The sequence below is a fragment of the Oncorhynchus gorbuscha genome, linkage group LG06 (genome assembly GCF_021184085.1).
Source record: "Oncorhynchus gorbuscha isolate QuinsamMale2020 ecotype Even-year linkage group LG06, OgorEven_v1.0, whole genome shotgun sequence".
In the NCBI taxonomy this organism is placed as follows: Eukaryota; Metazoa; Chordata; class Actinopteri; order Salmoniformes; family Salmonidae; genus Oncorhynchus; species Oncorhynchus gorbuscha.
In genome coordinates, this window is record NC_060178.1 from 47,159,749 (window position 1) to 47,183,956 (window position 24,208).

At 46.7% G+C, this 24,208-nt stretch overlaps 1 protein-coding gene across 2 annotated transcripts in view; it reads right to left on the reverse strand.

The window, feature by feature from the left end:
• LOC124038028 (tyrosine-protein kinase JAK1-like) overlaps positions 1-24,208 on the reverse strand; it is a 69,003-nt gene that overhangs the window by 14,335 nt on the left and 30,460 nt on the right. For both annotated transcript variants that reach the window (XM_046353395.1, XM_046353396.1), the window contains exons 4-16: positions 21,643-21,796; positions 21,323-21,486; positions 19,895-20,240; positions 19,513-19,692; positions 17,729-17,886; positions 17,416-17,530; positions 16,077-16,275; positions 7,751-7,860; positions 4,905-5,057; positions 4,016-4,103; positions 2,413-2,540; positions 1,807-1,942; positions 9-160 (exon numbers count right to left, since the gene is read on the reverse strand). In XM_046353395.1, coding sequence (XP_046209351.1) covers positions 9-160; positions 1,807-1,942; positions 2,413-2,540; positions 4,016-4,103; positions 4,905-5,057; positions 7,751-7,860; positions 16,077-16,275; positions 17,416-17,530; positions 17,729-17,886; positions 19,513-19,692; positions 19,895-20,240; positions 21,323-21,486; positions 21,643-21,796 — 2,083 coding nt within the window. The remainder of the gene's footprint in view (positions 1-8; positions 161-1,806; positions 1,943-2,412; positions 2,541-4,015; positions 4,104-4,904; positions 5,058-7,750; positions 7,861-16,076; positions 16,276-17,415; positions 17,531-17,728; positions 17,887-19,512; positions 19,693-19,894; positions 20,241-21,322; positions 21,487-21,642; positions 21,797-24,208) is intronic.

Sequence of the window (24,208 nt, forward strand, 5' to 3'; positions counted from 1 at the left end):
GCGTGTACCTCAGTGAGTTTCTTGTCTTTGAGGGGCACTTCTCCGTCATAGCAGATCTCCCACAGTGTTGTGCCGAAGCCCCACTTATCGGCCGCTACAGTCAGGCTGGTAGAGTCCTTCACACACTCTGGAGCGATCCATGGGATCCGGTCCACACACTCTGCAGGGTGGCACAAACACAGCCTTAGGCACACGGTATGTGTACACTATACGGGGAGAGGGGAATGCATTCGACTGAAACGTGTCTCCCGCATTTAACCCGACCCCTCTGAATCAGAGAGGTGGGGGGGGGGGCTGCCTTAAACATTGACATCCATGTCATCAGTGCCCGGGCAGCAGTTGTTGTTGGCGGGCTTAACTGCCTTGCTCAAGGGCAGATTTATACCTTGTTGGCTAGGGGATTCGATCCAGCAACCTTTCGGTTACTGGCCCAACGCTCCTACCCGCCGCTCACTGTACGAACACATTCACGTTCGGTATAAAAAACACACTATTGTACTGAACACACACAACAAAGTGTTGGGGAGCGGGGAGAGGTTTTGTCAGTATTAATATGTTTGTCGTCCTTCTCTGACACATTTACTGTATTAGTTTTCCATGATGTGTCTCTCTCCCCTCTCTCTCTCTCTCTCTCTCTCTCTCTCTCTCTCTCTCTCTCTCTCTCTCTCTCTCTCTCTGTCTCTCTCTCTCTCTCCCTTCTCTCTCTCTCCCTTCTCTCTCGCTCTCCCTGTGTAGTGGGCTCTGCCTTCCCCGTCATGTGACCCGGGCCACCCAGCCTCTCTCTGGCCTGGAGTCAATTCACTCCCAACTGACAGGAATCCACAGCCCTGCCATGCCAGTAACACAGTACATAAACAGAAGGGGGGGGAGAGTCCAGGAGGAGCAAAAGAGAAGGACAGAGAATAAGGGGAGAGAGTGGGAAAAGGAGAGTGGGTGGGGAGAAGGACAGAGAATAAGGGGAGAGAGTGGGAAAAGGAGAGTGGGTGGGGAGAAGGACAGAGAATAAGGGGAGAGAGTGGGAAAAGGAGAGTGGGTGGGGAGAAGGACAGAGAATAAGGGGAGAGAGTGGGAAAAGGAGAGTGGGTGGGGAGAAGGACAGAGAATAAGGGGAGAGAGAGGGAAAATGAGAGTGGGTGGAGGGAGAGAAAGCAGTGTGGAGAGGGGGAAAAGAGATTGGGATGAAAGCGTCTTCTCATTTGTCAGATTCAAATGTCCCAGTGGACTTTCACACGGAGACATCCAGTCCAGTCATTAACTCCTCTGGTCTGTTTAACCGTCTTCACTCAGCCACAGACACCGTAAATGGTTGCCGAACACAAACACGATGCCGTCGGAGGGAAATATGGAATGTGAGTAGTGTCCTTGTACAGAATCCAGTATTCCCTGACAAAACCTCACTAACACTGGTGGTCTGTTGTAGCTCAGCTGGTCGGACACGGCGTTTGCAACGCCAGGGTAGTGGGGTCAATCCCGCGGACCACCCATCCGTAAAATGCATGCGCATATGACATTTTAAGTCGCTTTGGATAAAAGCGTGTGCTGAAACGGCATATATTATATGGCTCTGAAGACATTCTCCTGGGTCACAAACCCTTCGAAACTCAATATACTGTACAACGGAGGCTTCATGTTTATATGATCTCAAACGGGGCCCTTGTCCTGTCAGAGCTCAACGTGGATCCCTACACCTCTGCAAAACAAGATGAGTTGCTCTGGATGACAACAAAAGCGGTCATTGAAGATGGTGTTTGTCTGGCGCACATTGTGCATAACTTGCCACACAGAAATGATTCAGTGAAGTCGTACCCTCTCTGGTCAACACCGTGATGGGTATGCCGGGGTCGCTGAGCTTGATGAAAGGTCCTCCCTCACTGTCCACTCCGTCTCTGGCCAGCAGGATGTTCTTGGTACACACAAAGCCATGCACCAGCTTCTTATCCTCCTGCATACACACACACACACACACACACGAGAGAGAGTCACATCAAATCTAATTGTATTTGTCACGTGCTGAATACAACAGGTGTAGTAGAGTTTACAGTGAAATGCTTCCTTATGAGACTTTACCAACGATGCAGTGGTTTTGTTGAATAAAATAGACAGGTTACATACAGGGAGTACCAGTACCAGATCAATGTGGAGGAGTACAAGGTATTTGAGGTAGTACATCTAGGTATGGAGAAAGTGACTAGGCATCAGGATAGATAATAAGAGTACAATAAAGAACATAGTAGCAGCACCATATGATGAGTGCGAAAGTATGTGTGTGTGTAGTGTGTGTGTGTAGTGTGTGTATGTGTAAGTGAGTGGGTATAGTCTTGTGAGTGTACATAGAGTCAGTGCAAGATAAGGTCAACGCAGATGGTCCAATCTACGGCTTTGGGTGACTGTAGTCTTTGGTGTGTGTCTTACCAGGTAGCTGAGAGCACTGGCCAGTTGTTTGGCCACCTGGAACTTCCATGGTGTACCGAGAGGACTGTGTTGTCTTCGCATGAGCAGATCCAACGGACCGAACTGGACAAACTCCTCCACCATGATATCTGGGGGAGAGAGAGGGACAGTCAATGCACCGCACACACACACACACACAGACGCACTCTGGGAATATTCTGCCCGCTTGGCCACCACAACAGAAAGACTGGTTTGTCTTGTGTTTTGGGACACAGTACAGTGACACCTATAAGTAACAAAAGACAAGGGAACGCTCAAGTAAATGAGGGATTTTGAAAGTACATTGAAAGCAGGTGCTTCCACACAGGTGTAGTTCCTGAGTTAATTGAGCAACTAACATCCCATCATGCTTAGGGTCATGTATAAAAATGCCCACTTGCCCATTATTGTGGCTACAATGGCTAGAAGAAGAGATCTCAGTGACTTTGAAAGAGGGGTCACAAAGGAGCACAGGTTTAAAGTGTGTGTGTGTGTGTGTGTGTGTGTGTGTGTGTGTGTGTGTGTGTGTGTGTGTGTGTGTGTGTGTGTGTGTGTGTGTGTGTGTGTGTGTGTGTGTGTGTGTGTGTGTGTGTGTGTGAGAGAGTGTCTCAGTCATCAGATCTCAACCCAATTTAACACTTATGGGAGATTCTGGAGCTGGGCCTGAGACAGCATTTTCCACCACCATCAACAAAACACCAAATGATGAAATTTCTCGTGGAAGAATGGTGCCGTAACCCTCCGATAGAGTTCCAGACACCTGTAGAATCTATGCCAAGGCGCATTGAAGCTGTTCTGGCGTCTCGTGGTGCCCCAACGCCCTATTAAGACACTTTATGTTGGTGGCTTCCTTTATTTAGCCAGTTTCCTCTTCATTACTACATGAATCTACTCATAGGATGTAAATGGTGTGTAGGGTGCTGTCTTTCGGATGGGACGTTAAATGGGTGTCCTGACTCTCTGTGGTCATTAAAGATCCCATGGTACTCATCGTAGAGTGGGGGTGTTAACCCCGGTATCCTGGCTAAATTCCCAAGCTGTCCCTCATACCATCATGGTCACCTAATCATCCCCAGCTTATAATTGGCTCATCCCCTCCTCTCCCCTGTAACTATTCCCCAGGTCGTTGCTGCAAATGAGAATGTGTTCTCAGTCAACTTACATGGTAAAATAACCGTAAAATATATTTTTATTAAAATAAATACCAAAACATCTCCCACTAACCTGTTTGGACAGGACAGGTTTTAGACAGTACTGTATAGTATGTCAACATACTATTCAATAATGAGTCAACAGCTCATAGGGAATTCGGTATTTGTAAATAATGGCAAGTCCTATCACATCCACTAACAGTGTAGGTCCTGTATTACCACTTCTTACAGTAACAGAAGGATGGATTAAGAAGTGAGTTTAAGGTTTAATGTGTCATGCAGGTTACCGTGGCAGCCTGTGTGTGTGTGTGTGTGTGTGTGTGTGTGTGTGTGTGTGTGTGTGTGTGTGTGTGTGTGTGTGTGTGTGTGTGTGTGTGTGTGTGTGTGTGTGTGTGTGTGTGTGTGTGTGTGTGTGTGTGTGTGTGTATACTCACTCTCCAGGTGCCGTACACAGACTCCATAGAGCAGGGCGATGTGCTTATGGGAGACCTGCCGCATCATACTGGCTGTCTCAAAGAAGGCCTGGGGAGAGAGGGAGGAAAAAGAGAGAGAGGGAGGAAAAAGAGAGAGCGGGAGAGATGGTGGTGAAAGAGAGAAAAAGAGAGAGAGGGAGGAAAAAGAGAGCGGGAGAGATGGGGGTGAAAGAGAGAAAAAGAGAGAGAGAGGGAGGAAAAAGAGAGTGGGAGAGATGGGGGTGAAAGAGAGAAAAAGAGAGAGAGAGGGAGGAAAAAGAGAGTGGGAGAGATGGGGGTGAAAGAGAGAAAAAGAGAGAGAGAGGGAGGAAAAAGAGAGCGGGAGAGATGGAGGTGAAAGAGAGAAAAAGAGAGAGAGGGAGGAAAAAGAGAGCGGGAGAGATGGTGGTGAAAGAGAGAAAAAGAGAGAGAGAGGGAGGAAAAAGAGAGCGGGAGAGATGGTGGTGAAAGAGAGAAAAAAGAGAGAGAGGGAGGAAAAAGAGAGCGGGAGAGATGGTGGTGAAAGAGAGAAAAAGAGAGAGAGAGGGAGGAAAAAGAGAGCGGGAGAGATGGAGGTGAAAGAGAGAAAAAGAGAGAGAGGGAGGAAAAAGAGAGCGGGAGAGATGGTGGTGAAAGAGAGAAAAAGAGAGAGAGGGAGGAAAAAGAGAGCGGGAGAGATGGTGGTGAAAGAGAGAAAAAGAGAGAGAGAGGGAGGAAAAAGAGAGCGGGAGAGATGGAGGTAAAAGAGAGAGTCAGTCAGCTAATGTGGCAGAATATTGCCACAGAACATCACTCACACACTCTCAGAAGTTACTCTTCTCGTGGGAGTCCCTAAAGTTATCACAGGATGGAAACAGTGTGTGTGTCTTACCAGAGAGATGTCCCTGTGTCCGGACCCCAGCACCTTCAGCACTACTTTGACGTCCTGGGAGGAAGAGTATCCAGCATCCTCATCCTCCGCACTCTTCACCTTCAGTACTCCAGCATAGATGTTCGTCCGGGTACCCAGCCCCAGGTGCTCTCCCTGAGAGGCAGGAGAGAGGGAGAGAGGAGAGCGAGTTAGTCAAGACACACTCACGAGATACACACACACACACACTGGTGACTGACACCAGTAAGAAAACACTGAAGGACTAAAGTGGCTAGAAAAATAAAAGATTGACAATGTCTCTTTCAGCTGATGGATAGATGTGACTGATAGGGTATGTACTGGATGTGACTGATAGGGGTATGTACTGGATGTGACTGATAGGGGTATGTACTGGATGTGACTGATAGGGTATGTACTGGATGTGACTGATAGGGGTATGTACTGGATGTGACTGATAGAGGCATGTACTGGATGTGACTGATAGGGGCATGTACTGGATGTGACTGATAGGGGTATGTACTGATGTGACTGATAGGGGTATGTACTGGATGTGACTGATAGGGGTATGTACTGGATGTGACTGATAGGGGTATGTACTGGATGTGACTGATAGAGGCATGTACTGGATGTGACTGATAGGGGCATGTACTGGATGTGACTGATAGGGGTATGTACTGATGTGACTGATAGGGGTATGTACTGGATGTGACTGATAGGGGTATGTACTGGATGTGACTGATAGGGGCATGTACTGGATGTGACTGATAGGGGTATGTACTGGATGTGACTGATAGGGGTATGTACTGGATGTGACTGATATGGGTATGTACTGGATGTGACTGATAGGGGTATGTACTGGATGTGACTGATAGGGGTATGTACTGGATGTGACTGATAGGGGTATGTACTGGATGTGACTGATAGGGGTATTGTACTGGATGTGACTGATAGGGGTATGTACTGGATGTGACTGATAGGGGTATGTACTGGATGTGACTGATAGGGGTATGTACTGGATGTGACTGATAGGGGTATGTACTGGATGTGACTGATAGGGGTATGTACTGGATGTGACTGATAGGGGTATGTACTGGATGTGACTGATAGGGGTATGTACTGGATGTGACTGATAGGGGTATGTACTGGATGTGACTGATACTGGATGTGGTATGTACTGGATGTGACTGATAGGGGTATGTACTGGATGTGACTGATAGGGGTATGTACTGGATGTGACTGATAGGGGTATGTACTGGATGTGACTGATAGGGGTATGTACTGGATGTGACTGATAGGGGTGTGTACTGGATGTGACTGATATGTACTGGATGTGACTGATAGGGGTATTATGTACTGGATGTGACTGATAGGGTATTCCAAAAGCGACGGATAGAGGAATATTTTTTTAGCAAATTTTGACAGCCAGGAAATATAATACATTTTAAGTGCGGCCCTCCGTGAAGACCAAATGCTTCACACTCACTCATCACAAATTGAAAGCAAGATGGTTACAGTGCCTCCTAAAGACATCTGGAAAAGGGGGTAGCCTATCAGCTGATGATTGATGTAAATCTGCTTGTTAGCTCAATATTTTTTTATTTTTTTTATTTTTTTACAGTTGTGATTTATCTTCAATGCCCTTAAATAATAACTTTATCAAATAATATTCACAATCTTCTAACTCATGATATGTGGCTGGCTGGCTAGTGGCATGTGGATCTTTGTTGTATGCGGTAGTTAGCTAGAGTCGAGACCAGTGGTCACCAACAGGTCGATCACGGTCGACTGGCCGATATTTAAGGCATTCCTAGTTGATCACCAAACATCTCATTGAATTGTTTAATTTGTCTTGCGCTGTTGGCGGTAGGTGCACTTGATTCAGAAGCCCTGTGTTCCCATTTTGAACCATTTCATTTGTCTGAAAGGACAAACACCGCCTACCAGGAGAACTGTGGCTAAATCAAGCGCACCTACTGCGCTGGCCAGTCAGATAGCTCATATCACCGTGCCTACAGCTTTCACGACCCCACAGCAAATGTTTGAGACTAGCCTACCTGTGATTATATCAAACTTTTAAAACTATGACCAAGAGAGAAACTTTGAAAGAATACAGCAAAGAGCTGCTGTTTTTATGAGCGAGTTCATATCTACGTTTTTATTTCAGCACTTTTACTAAACATAAAATGGGCTCCCTACTTCCACTCGCGCTGCAGCTGCAGTGAAGGAGTAGCCAAGTGTATCGATAGGCCTGCGTTTTATTATTAGCGGCTCTGCGTGTCTATTTTAATATGAAGGAATATTTAACTTCTCTCGTCATAGGAACAACATGAATTTGTGCCTGAGGCGGATGCAGTGTGAATTGAGTTTCGGCATCAGGTGGAGGACAATGTCCCCTCTCTGGTCAGTCTCGCAGGAGGAAAGGAGAGAGCAGGGACCGTGAGAGCTAGACCCTCTGCTGCTCTCCGCCTCCCTCCGCTGAGACTGACCATCAGATACAGGTAACATCAGTGCAGTAAAATGATTTACATTTATGCTCAGCTGTGCCTCACAAGTGATACGCCCACAGATCTATTTTGTTATCAAAGCTCGAATTATGAAATGAAATATGGTCTGAGAATAACAATATTGGTAGGCCAGGCATATAGCCAATATGCTGTGATAATGTATTAGGGCTACTGCACAAAAAAATAAATAAATAAATATATATATATATAGGATGGTCTGGTGAAATACCTCACTCATCACCTAAAAGGGCACTTGGCAAGTAGGAGGGTAAACGGGCAGGTGCTTGGGCACAGGAAGACCCCTATCTGTGCACGTGCCTGGTACGGTGTGTGGTACTGTACCTGTAAGATCTCCTCCTTGAGGATCCTGTGGAAGCTGAGTTGGCTCTCCTGCAGGGGTGTCTGGGGGACCAGCACTCGTTCCTTAGTTACTACCAGCAGGTTGGACACCTCTGAAACACACACATACTCCATATTAGCCAGTGCAACACACACACACACACACACACACACACACACACACACACACACACACACACACACACACACACACACACACACACACACACACACACACACACACACACACACACACACACACACACACACACACACACACACACCAGGGTTGTGTTCATTAGGCCACGCAACAACAAAATATTGCATGGCTGTGTGCTCGATTTTATACACCTGTCAGCAACAGGTGTGGCTGAAATAGCCAAATCCACTTGATTTTGTATATAGTGTAGTATGATAGTATAATTATGGGATACGCCCCCAGTGTATTCGTGAGAAGCCTTTAATACACTACACCAGCCATGATTGGCTGGATTTCGAGACGTGTGTCGTCGGGGAGGGGCGTTGCATCGATGAGTCATTCAATATAAGCAACACCTCTTCCTCTCTCCTGCAAGGAGGGCGGTCTGGTGAAATCCCTCACAGGGACATCTCTCTGGTAGGACACACACACTGTTTCCAGCACCTTACAGTTGGAAAAGTTCTCTTTCAAGTATTCCTTTCGGTATTTCACTTATGGTATATACGAACTCCTGTATTGCTAGACAAGCTTATCCTGACGACCGACTGCCCTGTGTGACTCATCACACAAAATGGGCCCTGGCCCTCAGAAGATCCTACACCTAAAACAGTATGCGCCAGTGTTGGTGCAGTGACATGGAGCCTATAAAACTTTGCAAGCGTATGAGATGAAGCCCAACTCGCTGCTGAGCAAATATCTTGTATAAATATACCCTTAAATAAAGCCCAGAGCGCAGCCATTTCTCTAGTGGAATGAGCCAGCAGGCCAGCAGGAGACAATACCTTTACCAAAGCGATAGCCCCCACTATCCAGTGGGAGAGGCGTTGTTTATGGAGTGTTTTACCCCTGTAAGGTTTCAAGCAGGAAATTAACAACTGATCACAGTTTCTAAACCACTTGGTCCATGTAGATGCACAGAGCGCGAGCATATACAATCATTTGTTCTGGGTGGGGTGATGAAAAACTGTCAGCTCAAGGGGAAGACACGTCTAAGATGGGTTAGTAACCATAGGGATAAAGGCGGGGTTTGGCCGCAATGATACCCTATCGCAACCAGGAGCAAACTGTGCACATTGACGAGTACACTGGGAGCGTGTGAATGTCGCTTGCACGCTTGGCAGAGCCCAACGCTAGTAACAGTGCTGCCGTAAATGAAAGCATCTTAACCTCCACCTGATCCGAGAGCTCAAAAGGCTGTTGGCATAGAGCATCCAAAATAACTGATAAGTCCCATGACAGGGCAAGCTGTTTGGACCCTGGACTCAATCGACGTGCACCGTTCATAAAACGGGCAAAACGGGCCCTACTGTTGTGCTCCCAAAACCCACATAACAAGCCGAAATAGCTGCCAGGTATACCTTAATCGCAGAAAAGGCCTTTCCTTTGTCTAATAACTCCTGTGTAAACGACAGGATTCCCGGGACTTAGCGCTGGAACGACGTGGCCTGCTAATTGGTGCGCCATTCCTCAAACACATGCCATTTACAAATCATAAAGGGACCTGGTGGATGAGGCTCTGGCACTCAACAGTCTAAATGTGATTTTGGAGAAGCCCGGCCGTGTTCAAATGAAACCGTTCATGGCCCCAGAGTGCCAACCGTTCCGGGTGAGGTTGGAAAATCTCCCTGCGCTCCTGGCACACTAGGTCCCAATGCAGTGGGAGGTGCCACAGTTGACCGCATAGTAGTTGAGTGATCTCCGCCAGCCAGTGGCTTTCTGGCCAATGTGGCACTATTAGTATGAGAAACAGAGAGAGCGATCAGGGCCAGTAGGGGGAATGAATACAGGAGGTCACATGGTCACTCATACTGTATGCGAACGCGTCCATCCCGATCGGTGCATCATGACCCCTCAAGGAAAAGAACAGTGGACACTGTGTATTCTCCCTCAACGCATAAAGATCCACTGCTGGAATGCCGAAGCGAATCCAAACCAACTAACTGGCCAACTAACTAACTAACTGGCTAACTGGCCAACTAACTGGCCAACTAACTGTGGGTGGAGCTTCCACTCCCCATATAGAGGGTTCCCCCAGGAGAGTAAACATGCCCTCAAATTCAGCACTACTGGTTCGTGAGTAGCTCTCATTGACTGGAGATGCACACTGCTCCACATAATCAGTCTGTGTGTCAGTGTGTGTAAGTGAGGGGATCGCAGTCCCCCTTGTCTGTTTATGTAAGCCACAACCGTGGTATTGTCTGTTCTGACTAGAACAGAGGTGGGCAAACTTTTTGACTCGCGGACCACAATGGGTTCTAAAATTTGACAGAGGGGCCGGGCCAGGAGCATTTGGAGGGAGTGTTTGGGCCGGATATACTAAAGCATTAAATGTAGTGTGTGCAAACCTCATAGCACAGTAAGAACACTACAACCCAATTTATTAACTGTCTTTCAAATGTGAAAAATAGCCCTTATCAGTTAATAAATTTGTCTCAAGGAATATGCAAGATATGGCATTTACATACTATTTCGCAGATACTGGGAGGAGGAAATGTAAATAGATTAAAATAACATACGCACTGTGATTTATCAAGATTGCGTCTGTTTTTAATAAGTTTCAATCGAAGGTGCAAAGTTAAAGAAATCAACATTTATTGAAAAATGGAATCACTTTCAACATTCAAAACATATTATTACACAACGAAATACTCAAGCTCAATAATATCTACTTGTGTTAAACTCCGCAAAATCATGGATGGATTGTCCTGACCGCGCGCTCTACAAACTCGCCACGGACGCCCTCGCCTTCACGCGCAAACAGTACACGTGTATCGTTGCCAAGTACACAGACATAGGCTGTATTAAATATCCTACCTGCAGCTGAAAATTTAAATTTAAATTAAGAGCGATGTGCGGCGTGTTAATTAAGCTACTGTACCGCTGCTGTGCGTAAATGCGCATTGCTCTTAATTAAAAGACGCACTTCCAAACTCTCTACCATGCACTCTTTCAAAAACTCGCCTTCGGAGAAAGGCGTGCTAGCCTTTGCTAATTTGAATGCCAGCAAATAACTTGCCTTGGTACTTGACTCTTGAATTGCAGTTTGTCGGTGAAAAAAGTTCTGTTGACTCTGTAAATTAGCTGCCAACCTCTGAGCAGTAGCCGCCCGTTCTTGTGTTGACTGCTTGCTAGCATAGTTTGCATGCTTCGTGGCAAAGTGACGGCTGATATTGTACTCTTTGAAAACCGCAACAGCTTCTTGGCATATCAGACATACAGCCGTTGATCGGACTTCAGTGAAGTATTTTGTTGTCCACTCCTTATTAAACACTCGGCATTCGCTGTCCACTTTCCTTCTCTTTGGTCCGCTCATTTTCACAGAAGGGCTTAATGGTGACGTGAAACGAAGTGAAAATTAAAGTGAAATAAAGAGAAATACGCGCCACTCCAACAACGGTCAATGTGTTTTGAGTGCGCCATCTATTGGGGAAACGTGGGCATTGCAGGGAAAGGGGGAAAAAGGAGGTTTTTACTATAATTTGGACAAATTCGGCGGGCCGGATTAAAAAGCCTAACGGGGGCCGTATGTTGTCCGCGGGCCGTAGTTTGCCCATGTCTGGACTAGAACATGATGACCCTCCATAAATGGGAGAAGCGACTCTAATGCTAGGAGTTCCAGGCAGTTTATGTGAGTGGAACGGAGATGGGGTCCCCACACCCCGTTCAGCACCTCGTGGGTCGCACGCCAACCCGAGAGAGATGTGTCTGTCAGGACATATTTTTGGGCTAAAACAGTGTCCATCTGGAGACCATGCGACAGAAATGTTGGGTCTCTCCAGGAGTGCAGTGCTACCGTGGAGATCTGTACATGGTGATGGGACCTAGAGCAGAGACCCAGCGTTGAAACCCTCTCATATTCAAGCGCCCTAATGGGATGACCACTAAAGCCGATGCCATCAAACCTCACAGCCGTAGGCATGTTTTGAAAGAGACCAGGTTTCCCTCTGCGAAGAAGTGCTAGGCAATTCTGGAATGTTCTCATACGTTTCCTTGAGGCGAGCTTGAATGATACCGCATCTAGGGTTAGACCTAGGAAAGAGATTGTCTGCGTGGGAATCACAATGCTCTTTACTGTGTTTATTCTCAAACCTATAAGTTTCAGGCGTACCAAGAGCAGACTAAGAATTCTTGTCTCGATTGAGCGCACAGCAGCGAATTGTCTATGTACGTCATCAGCCGAATGCCCCTCCCTCTGAGAGGTGACAGTGAGAGTCCAAAAGGAGGACCAGAATTTCGTAGATTACGCCCTGGAAAAGACAATCTGAGAAATGTCATGTGAGGAGAGTATATTCAGAAAGTAAGCGTCCTTCAGGTCGACGGATACGAACCAATCACCAGGGCGCAAATAACGTAGCAGAGCAGTGTGTCAACATTCTGAACGCGTACTTTCAAAGCCTGTAGATCTATGATCGGGTGTATAACTTGAGTAAGAACAGCAGTGGCTTTGCTTGGGGGGAAAAATTATTATTGCCCTTATCCCTATTAGTGATGTGATTTCCCAGAGGACAGGCTCTGAATCCCCCTGAGCCTGAGCTCCGATTCCTTTGAATCGAGGCGGGTGACAGGGAATTGTAGTCCGTCTATCGTGCCCTGTACCCAGTTTGACACTGCGCATGCCCGCCAGATCTCTCTCCTCTCCGAGAGAGAGCAGCACCCTTTGTCGGGGGGAGAGTATATGACAGTCCGCGAAGCGCTGCACATGCACGGCTGGCCCGCACTGGAAGAGTGCTTATGTGGCCTATCACCACAGGAAGGACTGAGGTTATAGGGAGGCACACTGTTTGATTTTGTGAGAAACAACATGTCTGACTGCACCCTTGGCCTGTAGCCTGGTTGTGCTAGTGCGATTTTTAAAAAAGTGAACTGACATTGGGGAGTGTTTGTGAGACGAGAGGGGGGTCTTGTAGAAGCATTCACCTGAACATGGTCTTTTCTCCTCTCTAGGCTGTACTGTGACCACCGACTTGGGCCCGGTATTCAGGTGCCTGGGAACTTACACCCTGGAACAGGCTCAGGACTGGTGGTGGAGATAGAAATGCACTTGGGGGAGGCCGTTCTCGCCTCTCTGGCAATGGGGACACCACTAGGCCATCCGCATCTTCCTCCTTACCCCCTGGGTGGGGTTAGGGGCCGGTTGGCTCCTTGGGGCCATGGGTGGGAAGGGAGGCTTCTTAGATCAGAGGTCATTAGGGTCTGAGGTTCTCTGCTGCCTTGGGCTTACAGCCTAGGGGGCTGGGGATCTTGAAGGGATTTTGACCTGCTGCAGGTGGAGCCAGGCACAGGGGAGGCACTGGGCTGTATCTTACTGGGCAGACAGAGCTGGAGGGCTCCCTCTTCTTTTCCTCGCACCGTTTCTCAATGGTGGGACCAAAAAGGCCTACGAGAGCATCCAGGATCTTCAGATTCTCACTGTCAGACACACATTAATGGAATTACTGATTTTGGGTAATCCAAAAGTTACATTACCGATTACAATGTTGGACAGGTAACTGTGGTTGTGGTGATGGTTATGCTGGTTGTGGTCATAGTGATGGTTGTGGTGGTGGTTGTTGTTGTGGTTTTGATTGTGGTGGTGGGGGTTGTGATTGTCATTGTGGTTATGGTTGTGGGGACCTGTAAATGTGATTGAGCCATCGAGCCATCGGCTCTCTCCTGGGATATCATGAGCCCCATCACTCTTCCCGACACCTGGACGGAAGCTAAGTTTGCTAAGTTTGCTGCTTCAGTGTCTTTAGATATTTCTGTCGGATGTTACTATGGAATACTGAAGTATAATTATAAGCATTTCATAAGTGTCAAAGGCTTTTATTGACATCTACATGAAGTTGATGCAAAGAGTCAATATTTGCAGTGTTGACCCTTCTTTTTCAAGACCTCTGCAATCTGCCCTGGCATGCTGTCAATTAACTTCTGGGCCACATCCTGACTGATGGCTGCCCATTCTTGCATAATCAATGCTTGGAGATTGTCAGAATTTATGGGTTTTTGTTTGTCCACCCACGTCTTGAGGTTTGACCACAAGTTCTCAATGGGATTAAGGTCTGTGGAGTCTCTTGGCCATGGACCCAAAATATCAATGTTTTGTTCCCCGAGCCACTTCGTTATCACTTTTGCCTTATGGCAAGGTGCTTCATTATGCTGGAAAAGGCATTGTTCGTCACCAAACTGTTCCTGGATGGATGGTAGAAGTTGCTCTCGGAGGATGTGCTGGTACCATTCTTTATTCCTGGATGGTTGTGTTGGACAATGTGTTGGTACCATTCATTAGTCATGGCTGTGTTCTTAGGCAAAATTGTGAGTGAGCCCACTCCCTTGCCTGTGAAGCAACCCCACACATGAATGGTCTCAGGATGCTTTACTGTTGGCATGACACAGGACTGATGGTAGCGCTCACCTTGTCTTCTCCGGGCAAGCTTTTTTCCGGATGCTCCAAACAATCGGAAAGGGGATTCATCAGAGAAAATGACTTGACCCCAGTCCACAGACCTTTTGCAGAATATCAGTCTGTCCCTGATGTTTTTCCTGGAGAGAAGTGGCTTCTTCGCTGCCCTTCTTGACACCAGGCCATCCTCCAAAAGTCTTGCCTCACTGTGCCTGTGAGCAAGAGCAAGCTCTGTACTGGTGGTGCCCTGATCCCGCAGCTGAATTAACTTTAGGAGACAGTCCTGGCCCTTGCTGGACTTTCTTGGGCGTCCTGAAGCCTTCTTCACAACAATTGAACCGCTCCCCGCTCTCCGATAAATGGTTGATTTAGGTGCAATCTTACTGGCAGCAATATCCCTGCCCGTGAAGTCCTTTCTGTGCAAAGCAATGATGACGGCAGGTGTTTCCTTGCAGGTAACCATGGTTGACAGAGGAAGAACAATGATTCCAAGCACCACCCTCCTTTTGAAGCTTCCAGTCTGTTATTCAAACTCAATCAGAGTGACAGAGTGATCTCCAGCCTTGTCCTCGTCAAGACTGACACCTGTGTTAACGAGAGAATCACTGACGTGATGTCAGCTGGTCCTTTTGTGACAGGGCTGAAATGCAGTGGAAATGTTTTTGTGGGATTTAGTTCATTTGCATGGCAAAGTGGGACTTTGCAATTAATTGCAATTTATCTGATCACTCTTCATTACATTCTGGAGTATATGCAAATTGCCATCATACAAACTGAGGCAGCAGACTTTGTGGAAATTAGTATTTGTGTCATTCTCAAAACATTAGTCCACGACTGTACAGTGTAACAAAAATGCAATGTAGAGTAGTAGATATATTAGAACCATTATCAGTGTGTGGCTGGGTGGAGAGGAGGAAGTGATGTTGTGACAAAAAGAACTCTGTGGTTTTCAACACACAAACACAACAAAATCAAAACACAAATGATGCTCCACCCTTGTGACAGGCCCATCATAGCAGGCAAAATATTTCATCATAACAACCTCCACACACACACACACCTCCACCTCCCACGCCTGTCTGCAGTAAACAGAGGAGGAGAGATGTGCTCAGGAAACCACAGTACTCCTTTCCTTGCCTCTCACTGATGCACATGCACCAACGCACACACACACACACACACACACACACACACACACACACACACACACACACACACACACACACACACACACACACACACACACACACACACACACACACACACACACACACACACACACACACACACACACACACACACACATACAGAGAGGATGTAAACAAGACAGGGTTCTCACACACACAAGACACTTGCAAAAACACATAGCCACACCTACACACAGATGCACACAGTTACCCTCAGAGGGTTAAGTGAGTGGTAATCATGGTGAGGCAGTGTCGCTATGGGAAACGAGAGCTCTTGGTGTAAACAGGTACTAAAAGGGGACATCCCTTCAGCTGACCAGAACCAAGTCACGCAGAGGCTGTGTGCAAAACATGTATGGAAAGGCCAACATGACATTCTGAGGGGCTGAAATAAAAGCACTAAAAGTTGAAGTGAAAGTATGTGTGTGTGTGTGTGTGTGTGTGTGTGTGTGTGTGTGTGTGTGTGTGTGTGTGTGTGTGTGTGTGTGTGTGTGTGTGTGTGTGTGTGTGTGTGTGTGTGTGTGTGTGTGTGTGTGTGAATATTTGTGTCTCTCCTCATACCTCTGGGCTGTGGGGGACAGCAGCGTTTGAGCTGGAAGTGAAGGTTGTCTGTACGGAGGTTCTGTCTTGCCAGGTGGTCTAGGAGCTCTCTGAGAGAAGATCTGTAGGTCTCGGTCCCAAACAGACGGAATCCCTCAGAACCCACCTCGATCTGGAAGTTCTTATACAAATGCACCTGCCTTGACTCACACAGATCCAACTGGAGAGGGAGGGGGAGGGTAGATGAAGGGAAGGAGAGAAGGAAAGAGGAAATCAGGGAGGGAAAGGGGGAGAGAGTTAGGCAGGATAAAACAAACCGTTTACCACTGCATACTGCCTGGAACCCCCCCCCCCCACACACACACACACACACATACACACACACACACACAGTTTTCACTAATGGGAGTTCAGCTTATCTAACCATGGTAATGTGATATACACACCAGACTGCCAGGCTGTTGTTTTGACAGTAACCACACATTGTTTGAAAAGGACATCCTGTGTCTGTGTGTCTGTGTGTGTCTGTGTGTGTGTCTCAGAGTGTGTCTGTGTGTGTCTGTGTGTGTGTCTCAGAGTGTGTCTGTGTGTGTCTGTGTGTGTGTGTGTGTGTGTGTGTCTCATCATATTATCTCTGAACTTTGTTGTTTTGGCTTTTTATCAGACTTCTCCATTCGTTCCACCTCAGTTATTAACAACCAACTCTCTCTGCCTGCAAAAATACTTTGTTCTCAAGAGGGTGTGTGATATATTCGTCCTATTGTACAAACGTTTATTAATAAATACACGTGTGAATTCGAAATGTTTTTTTTTTTAATATCCCAACTCTCCCTGAGACACCCTCGGAGAGTGGGGTGAGACACCCTCGGAGAGTGGGGTGAGACACCCTCGGAGAGTGGGGTGAGACACCCTCGGAGAGTGGGGTGAGACACCCTCGGAGAGTGGGGTGAGACACCCTCGGAGAGTGGGGTGAGACACCCTCGGAGAGTGGGGTGAGACACCCTCAGAGAGTGGGGTCACGGTCAGGGTCTGCCATTTCGACCCTGGCCATACCAATGCAACCGTGGAACAATTAGGGTTAAGTGCCTTGCGCAAGGGAACATTGACAGAGTTGTCACCTTGTCAGCTCCGCGATTCCAACTAGCGACCTTTCAATTACTGGGCCAGCGCTCTAACCGCTAGTCTACCTGCCGCCCTAATTCCAGCGTAGAGTGTGGACGCACTTTCCTATTACCGGAAATGATGCAGTCAAGATACCCACATTTGGGGGAATACACAGGGATCAGCATGGGCAGAGTGCAATGGTCTCGCGCCTCTTTCGTAATCAAGGTGTCTCCCATGCCAGGTAAGCACGTGTTACCTCTTTGCAGACCACGGTCATGATGATGTTACGGTAGTCAGTACAGGACCAGCGCAGGACGTAGGTTCCCTCCTCGTTGCCCTCCTGACGAAGCTTCTGGATGGCATACTCCGTACTGCAGGAGACAACAGTCAAACTCGACGGTAGATTAAGACAAATGAAACAGATAGAGAAAGGTAGAAGGACGAGAAGAGAGGTTAGAGGTTAGGAGAATAGAGAGATGAGGGGGGATATAAAGATGGAAATGGGGAGAGAGAACAAAAGCCAGACAGAGAGAAAAACAAAGAGAGAGTGAGTGTGTGTGACGACTGACCAGATAGGTCCATGACAGCAGTTCTGTAGGTTCTGCACCACAGAAGAAGGAGCCACCTCTGTACACAGGAAGTGATGGGCATCCACCGTCAGACGGAAATACCCGTCCACCAGAGCAGCGAACGCCAGCGCCTCGCCTCTAAACTCCAGCTGCACCTCCTAGAGGACAATCGAGTTAAACAATAGTAACAAATACCTCATAAAACAGTACATTCCAATACTTCATTCATTCGTCCTTATTTGGATCCCTGTTAGCAGGTTGACATTTATTGGGATGAATCGTGTCCTGGAGGCCTAGCTCAGCAGTTCCCACAGCAAAGTTAAAATTGGCAATATCGTAAAAAATGTATGCTAATAAGAATGAGCTTTTTGGTCTTCATTTAAGGTTGGGCGTAAGGTTAGCAGGGTAGTTAAGGTTAGCTTTAAAATCAGATTTGATTACTTTGTGGCTAGGCCAGCTAGTGACCACTCTGCAGAGCTGCCTTCAGGACAAGATTCATCCCAATAAATATCAACCTGCCCTCCAGGACACCTACAGCACCCGATGTCACAGGAAGGCCAAAAAGATCATCAAGGACAACAACCACCCGAGCCACTGCCTGTTCACCCCGCTACAAACTAGAAGGCGAGGTCAGTACAGGTGCATCAAAGCTGGGACCGAGAGACTGAAAAACAGCTTCTATCTCAAGGCCATCAGACTGACAGCCATCACTAGCACAGAGAGGCTGCTGCCTACCTACAGACTTGACATCATTGGCCACTTTAATAAATGGATCACTAGTCACGTTAATAATGCCACTTTAATAATGTTTACATATCTTGCATTACACATCTCATATGTATATACTGAATTTTATACCATCTATTGCATCTTGCCTATGCTGCTCTGTCATTGCTCATCCATATATTTATATGTATATATTCTAATTCCATCTCTTTACGTAGATTTGTGTGTATTAGGTAGATGTGGAATTGTTAGATTACATGTTAGATATTACTGCACTGTCGGAACTAGAAGCACAAGCATTTCTCTACACTTGCAATAATCTGCTAACCATGTGTATGTGACCAATAACATTTCAAGATTCATCCCAATAAATACCAGCCTGCTCCCCATTAGCTGACACCTTAGTCTGTGTTCCAAAACTCTCCACTAGCTCCCTTTCTTGTAGATTCCTTTTCCCATCTCCTTTCCTTAGTGCTCTAGACTGCACATCTTCAAGGAGCTTGTTTTTTCGAGGTTCAGTTAGCTTGGTCTGATGCAACAAGTGGCACACTTATAAGCCGTGGCATGCAGTCACAGCGATCATTTCAGTCCCACAGAATTAGAGCAACACTGTAAGCACTGTACACACACTCAGCAACTGTACAGGACTTCTCCTGCACATAGCTCTATTCTTACCCGAGGAATGTCTAATGGTAATCTAATCTCATCTAAACACAGACTACTAATCAGATGATTTGTTCCTGGGCTAGGTTGGCTGGTTGTTAGGCCCGGTGACATTTGAACTAGCTGGCTGGAGTGGAGACAGTACAGAAGAGACAACCTGAGACCAATTAATGAATTAAACACTAAATATGCTACTGTCACTGCTTAATCGGCATAATCTCAGCTCAAGCAGTATTGGGAGTGTGTGTGTGTGTGTGTGCGTGTGCGTGTGCGTGTGTGTGTGTGTGTGTGTGTGTGTGTGTGTGTGTGTGTGTGTGTGTGTGTGTGTGTGTGTGTGTGTGTGTGTGTGCGTGTGTGTGTGTGTGTGCGCGTGTGTGTGCGTGCACTTATCTTACCATCTTCTTGTTATCCTGTCTGAAGATGGTGACAGAGGACTCTTTGATAACGATGTGTGTGATCTCGTGAAAGTCACAGAACGTCACCCAGTCTTCGCTGGCGTCGCTCTTCTCCTTCTTCTGTTTGCTCTCAAGCTTGTTCTTCTTGGACTTTGTCTTCTCTTTCAGCATCAGGCTATTCTATTGCCAATAAAAAGCAAAAATGCATTGTCATAAGATTTCTTATAGATTAGTTTTAAAATAGATGCAGATACTTCAATACCTTCCAAAATCACTCCCTCTCCAGATCTATCTCAACCAAAAGTCTAATGTTAGACATTCTAACATATCTCAACCAGAAATCTCACACCAACACCTTTAACCTCCCCACCTTCCCACTCACATTAGGGGGCTTCCTCCTGTAGGAGATCCCTGTGGTCCCAGTAACCTGGACCTCTATGGCCAGGGAGGACTCAGGTCCATGGCTCAGCCCCCCGTTTGTCTCTCCCTCCTGGGTAAGTACCAGGGCCCTGGGCTCCAACACCTCCCTCCCCAGGCCCCGGGTGAGGCCTTCCAGGGTGGACAGGTACTTGATCTTCAGGTCGTACAGCGTGATGTTGCTGTCCTGCATGGTGCGACTGTTGAACTCATTCAGGAAGTTCTTGAAGACGTTGTTGATGCGGAGCCGGGTGAGGATGTTGCGCTGCTTAATGCTCCGGTTCAGGTTCTCCGGGATAAAACGTTTGTAGCTGGAGAGAGCAGGAGGAGAAAGGGATTGGTAAATAGAGGGGGGTAGATGGAGTCAGTGTAGGAATTAGGGACATTGTCTTCACAGGTATGTGTGTACAGATTATACAGTATATCTGTGTGCAATGTTCCCTCTAAACTATGCTCCCCCGGGACTGCCGCGCAGAAGAAATATCAGCCCTCGCATAGAAGCACAAGTTTGAACTTGACTCAACTAGAATTTTCCCCCTTAGTTAATTAACACTATCAACATTTCCCTTTACTGTGGGAATTGTGATTAAATCAATCAATGCCTTAGCCCGTACGCTACACAGACCGGTGTGCCATAACCAATCAGAGCTGCAGTAGGCCTATATGCAAATAGAACATTGCCATATATGGATCTGTGCCATTCATTTTGAACTGGACTGTGTTTACAGCATGAGCAGTAGTGAGTAGATGCACTTGTTTTGAGATCAGAGCATGAGCTGCATGTAGCTGCTAGTTAGTGAGTTATTAGCCCATTTATAAATAATTTGTGGTAACTACTGTGGGAGTGATTGCTTCCTACAAGAGAATAAAATGTGTACATTTCTAGACATCTTTGAAAAGCCAGTCAGGTAAAGAGCTTTTTTTTTGTCTTAAAGGGGCAGTGTTGTATTTTGAGAGACGCTTGAATAAGCTAAGTAGCCAATAGGCAGAGGGTAGCATAATTTGTCTGATTCCTTGTAATAATGCTATGGGAATAATAATGTATTTGATTCATTATTTTTGCATCAAAGACAACATTTTTGTCACCACCTTGTCTGAAGGACAAGAGGTTAAACAGGTTAATGTTAAGCCTTGCATGTGTTTCTTCAAAAGTCTCATGGAATGTAGGCCTACATTGAACACCACACATTGGCCGCTACTGTAGACTGAGCCTACTTGACAACTGTAACTCAAAGCGGGTATGGCCTCTGTGTTCACAGTAGACGCACCCTGGAAGTTGCACAAAATTTACACAACATTCATGGTTTCCCTAGGCAGATCTGAAATTTGCTCACTTCCTAAAAAAAAAAAGGTTGTAGGGAACAATGTCTGCGTGTGAGTGTGTCATCTAGACCTGATCTCATTGGAAGCAGTAGAGAGAGGTATTTCTTTGGTCATAGCGTAGTGAGTGATGGCCAGTACAGCCATGCCCAGACACTCATTCTCTATCTCATGCTGCTCCGCCTCACTCTGCTGGCTACGCACCACAGCCAGACCCTTCTGGAAATCATTCTGGCCCTGGAAACACACACACACACTGTTATCATACATAACCATACAAGAAGGGACATGTGTATACAACTCGTCAGAATGGTGACTAATGTTCCAATGAAATTAGGAAGAGTAGTGAATTATACATGCACAGTGTGCATACCCTCTCATAGACACACGTACCTGGAAGAACAAGTAGTCGAGGGAGGCAGAGTCCAGTAAGGGTGTACCCTCTGGGATCTTCTGTGGGCTGAGTCCTCCTCTCAGTTTACTGATACAATGTCTCCACACCGGAGACTCACTCTCACTGGTCCCATGCCAGTTAGTGAAGTAAAACCTGGTGGATGAGAGAGAGAGAGAGAGAAAGAGAAAGAGAAAGAGAAAGAGAAAGAGAAAGAGAGAGAGAGAGAGAGAGAGAGAGAGAGAGAGAGAGAGAGAGAGAGAGAGAGAGAGAAGATGTGATGTGATGTAGAGAAACTAATTTACTCTGCAAACCCAAATACATAGGCAGAGTAGGAAAACATATTTATACCACAGGGGATCTTATTACTGGCCCGGTAAACCGAACCAAATGCCACTCAGAAACCCAGTCAAAAAGACTGAAGAAACGGGCAGAGGTGAACCATCCTACTTGTGTGCCGCAAATAGCCCCTTCCTTTAGAAACTGTCATGGAGTTGGCTAAATATTTTCATCAATAACCTGATAACACACACAGGTGGTAAATCAAGGTGGCTTACAAAGAGGAGGACCAAGAGAGGGAGTGCGATGATGTACTGTCCACAACTGAAGAATCATTGTGGAATCTGAAAAGTCACCAAAAGTATAATGGTGTACTTTACTATGTGCACATGCTAAAAGAAAGGAACGAGGTGGGTCGATAACATAGCGTGTCTTTTCAAACCGCTCAACTTCGCCTACCTGTGGACTCGCTCTGAGTTAGTTAATTCTACTTTTTCTGTCTTTTTTAATTTTTTAATTTTTTTTTTTTTTTACATGCTCTGAGGAGGGTCGTAATATCAGAGACCGCGTCGTGCACAGTGTGCTCCCGAAATCCTGCACCCTCTTCCTGGCTCCCAGGTCCCCCCCAATGGTTTCTACCGCTGTGGTCATTGTACTCATTGTTCCAATTCAAGTGACACAAAAGTATTCGATCACTCACGCTCAGGTAAAGAATACAAGGTAAAATACTTAATAAATTGTAAACTCAAAAAAAGTTATTGCTGTGAGATGTTACCCCACTCTTCCACCAAGCCACCTGCAAGTTCCTGGACATTTCTGGGGGGAATGGCCCTAGCCCTCACCCTCCGATCCAACAGGTCCCAGACATGCTCAAATGGATTGAGATCCAGGCTCTTCGCTGGCCATGGCAGAACACTGACATTCCAGTCTTGTAGGAAATCACACACAGAACGAGCAGTATGTCTGGTGGCATTGTCATGCTGGAGGGTCATGTCAGGATGAGCCTGCAGGAAGGGTACCACATGAGGGAGAAGGATGTCTTCCCTGTAACGCACAGCGTTGAGATTGCCTGCAATGACAACAAGCTCAGTCCGATGATGCTGTGACACACCACCCCAGACCATGACGGACCCTTCACCTCCAAATCGATCCCGCTCCAGAGCACAGGCCTCGCTCATTCCTTCGACGATAAACGCAAATCCGACCATCACCCCTGGTGAGACAAAACCATGTCTCGTCAGTGAAGAGCACTTTTTGCCAGTCCTGCCTGGGCCAGCGACAGTGGATTTGTGCCCATAGGCAACGTTGTTGCCAGTGATGTATGGAGAGGACCTGCCTTACAACAGGCCTACAAGCCCTCAGTCCTGTGCAGGTGTTGTTACACGTGGTCTGCCACTGCGAGGACAATCAGCTGTCCACCCTGTCTCCCTGTAGTGCTGCCTTAGACGTCTCACAGTACGGACATTGCAATATATTGCCCTGGCCACATCTGCAGTCCTCATGCCTCCTTGCAGCATGCCTAAGGATTTCAGAGTCAGTAGAAAGGCCTCTTTAGTGTCCTATGTTTTCACAACTGTGACTTTAATTGTGTTAGTGTCTAACGACCGTTCCACAATGTTCATTAATTGTTTATGGTTCATTGAACAAGCATAGAAAACAGTGTTTAAAACGAAGATCTGTGAAGTTATTTGGATTTTTACGAATTATCTTTGAAAGACAGGGTCCTGAAAAAGGGACATTTATTTTTTTGCTGAGTTTAGTACAGCAAATGTTGTTTAATGCTCAAATGCTCATGTGGGCTTGTTTACGTCGGTCAGACGAAACGGGCACTCAAATTAAAAGTAGCTGAACACAAAACGGCTATCCTCACCAAAAAATATTGAACATGCAATCGTGCGGCACTACCTCAAGGCCAATCATGGCTCAGCCTCAACCTTGGCATTCTGGGGAATGCTTTTTTTCCCCTCAGTCGAGCATCTGATCCATTTAAGATGGGCTGAAGCGCGTTTGGCCTTTTTTCCCCCGTTGGCCATAACCTGTTCGTTGACTAAGTGCTGTATGATGCAAATTCAACTCAGCACTGGGTCAACGTTATTAGGCTCTCACCACATTCACCCTCCTCATCGCCCTCTAGTGCAGGGGTGTCAAACTTACACCCCGGGGGTGTTGACTGCCCGCTAATAATCACTAGACAGTCAGGGTGCAGCGAACATTTCAAAAACGATGGATGGAGCACTACTTTTAGCCAATTGTGATAGCAAGGAAATATAAGCCGTGTTCAGAGTGGCT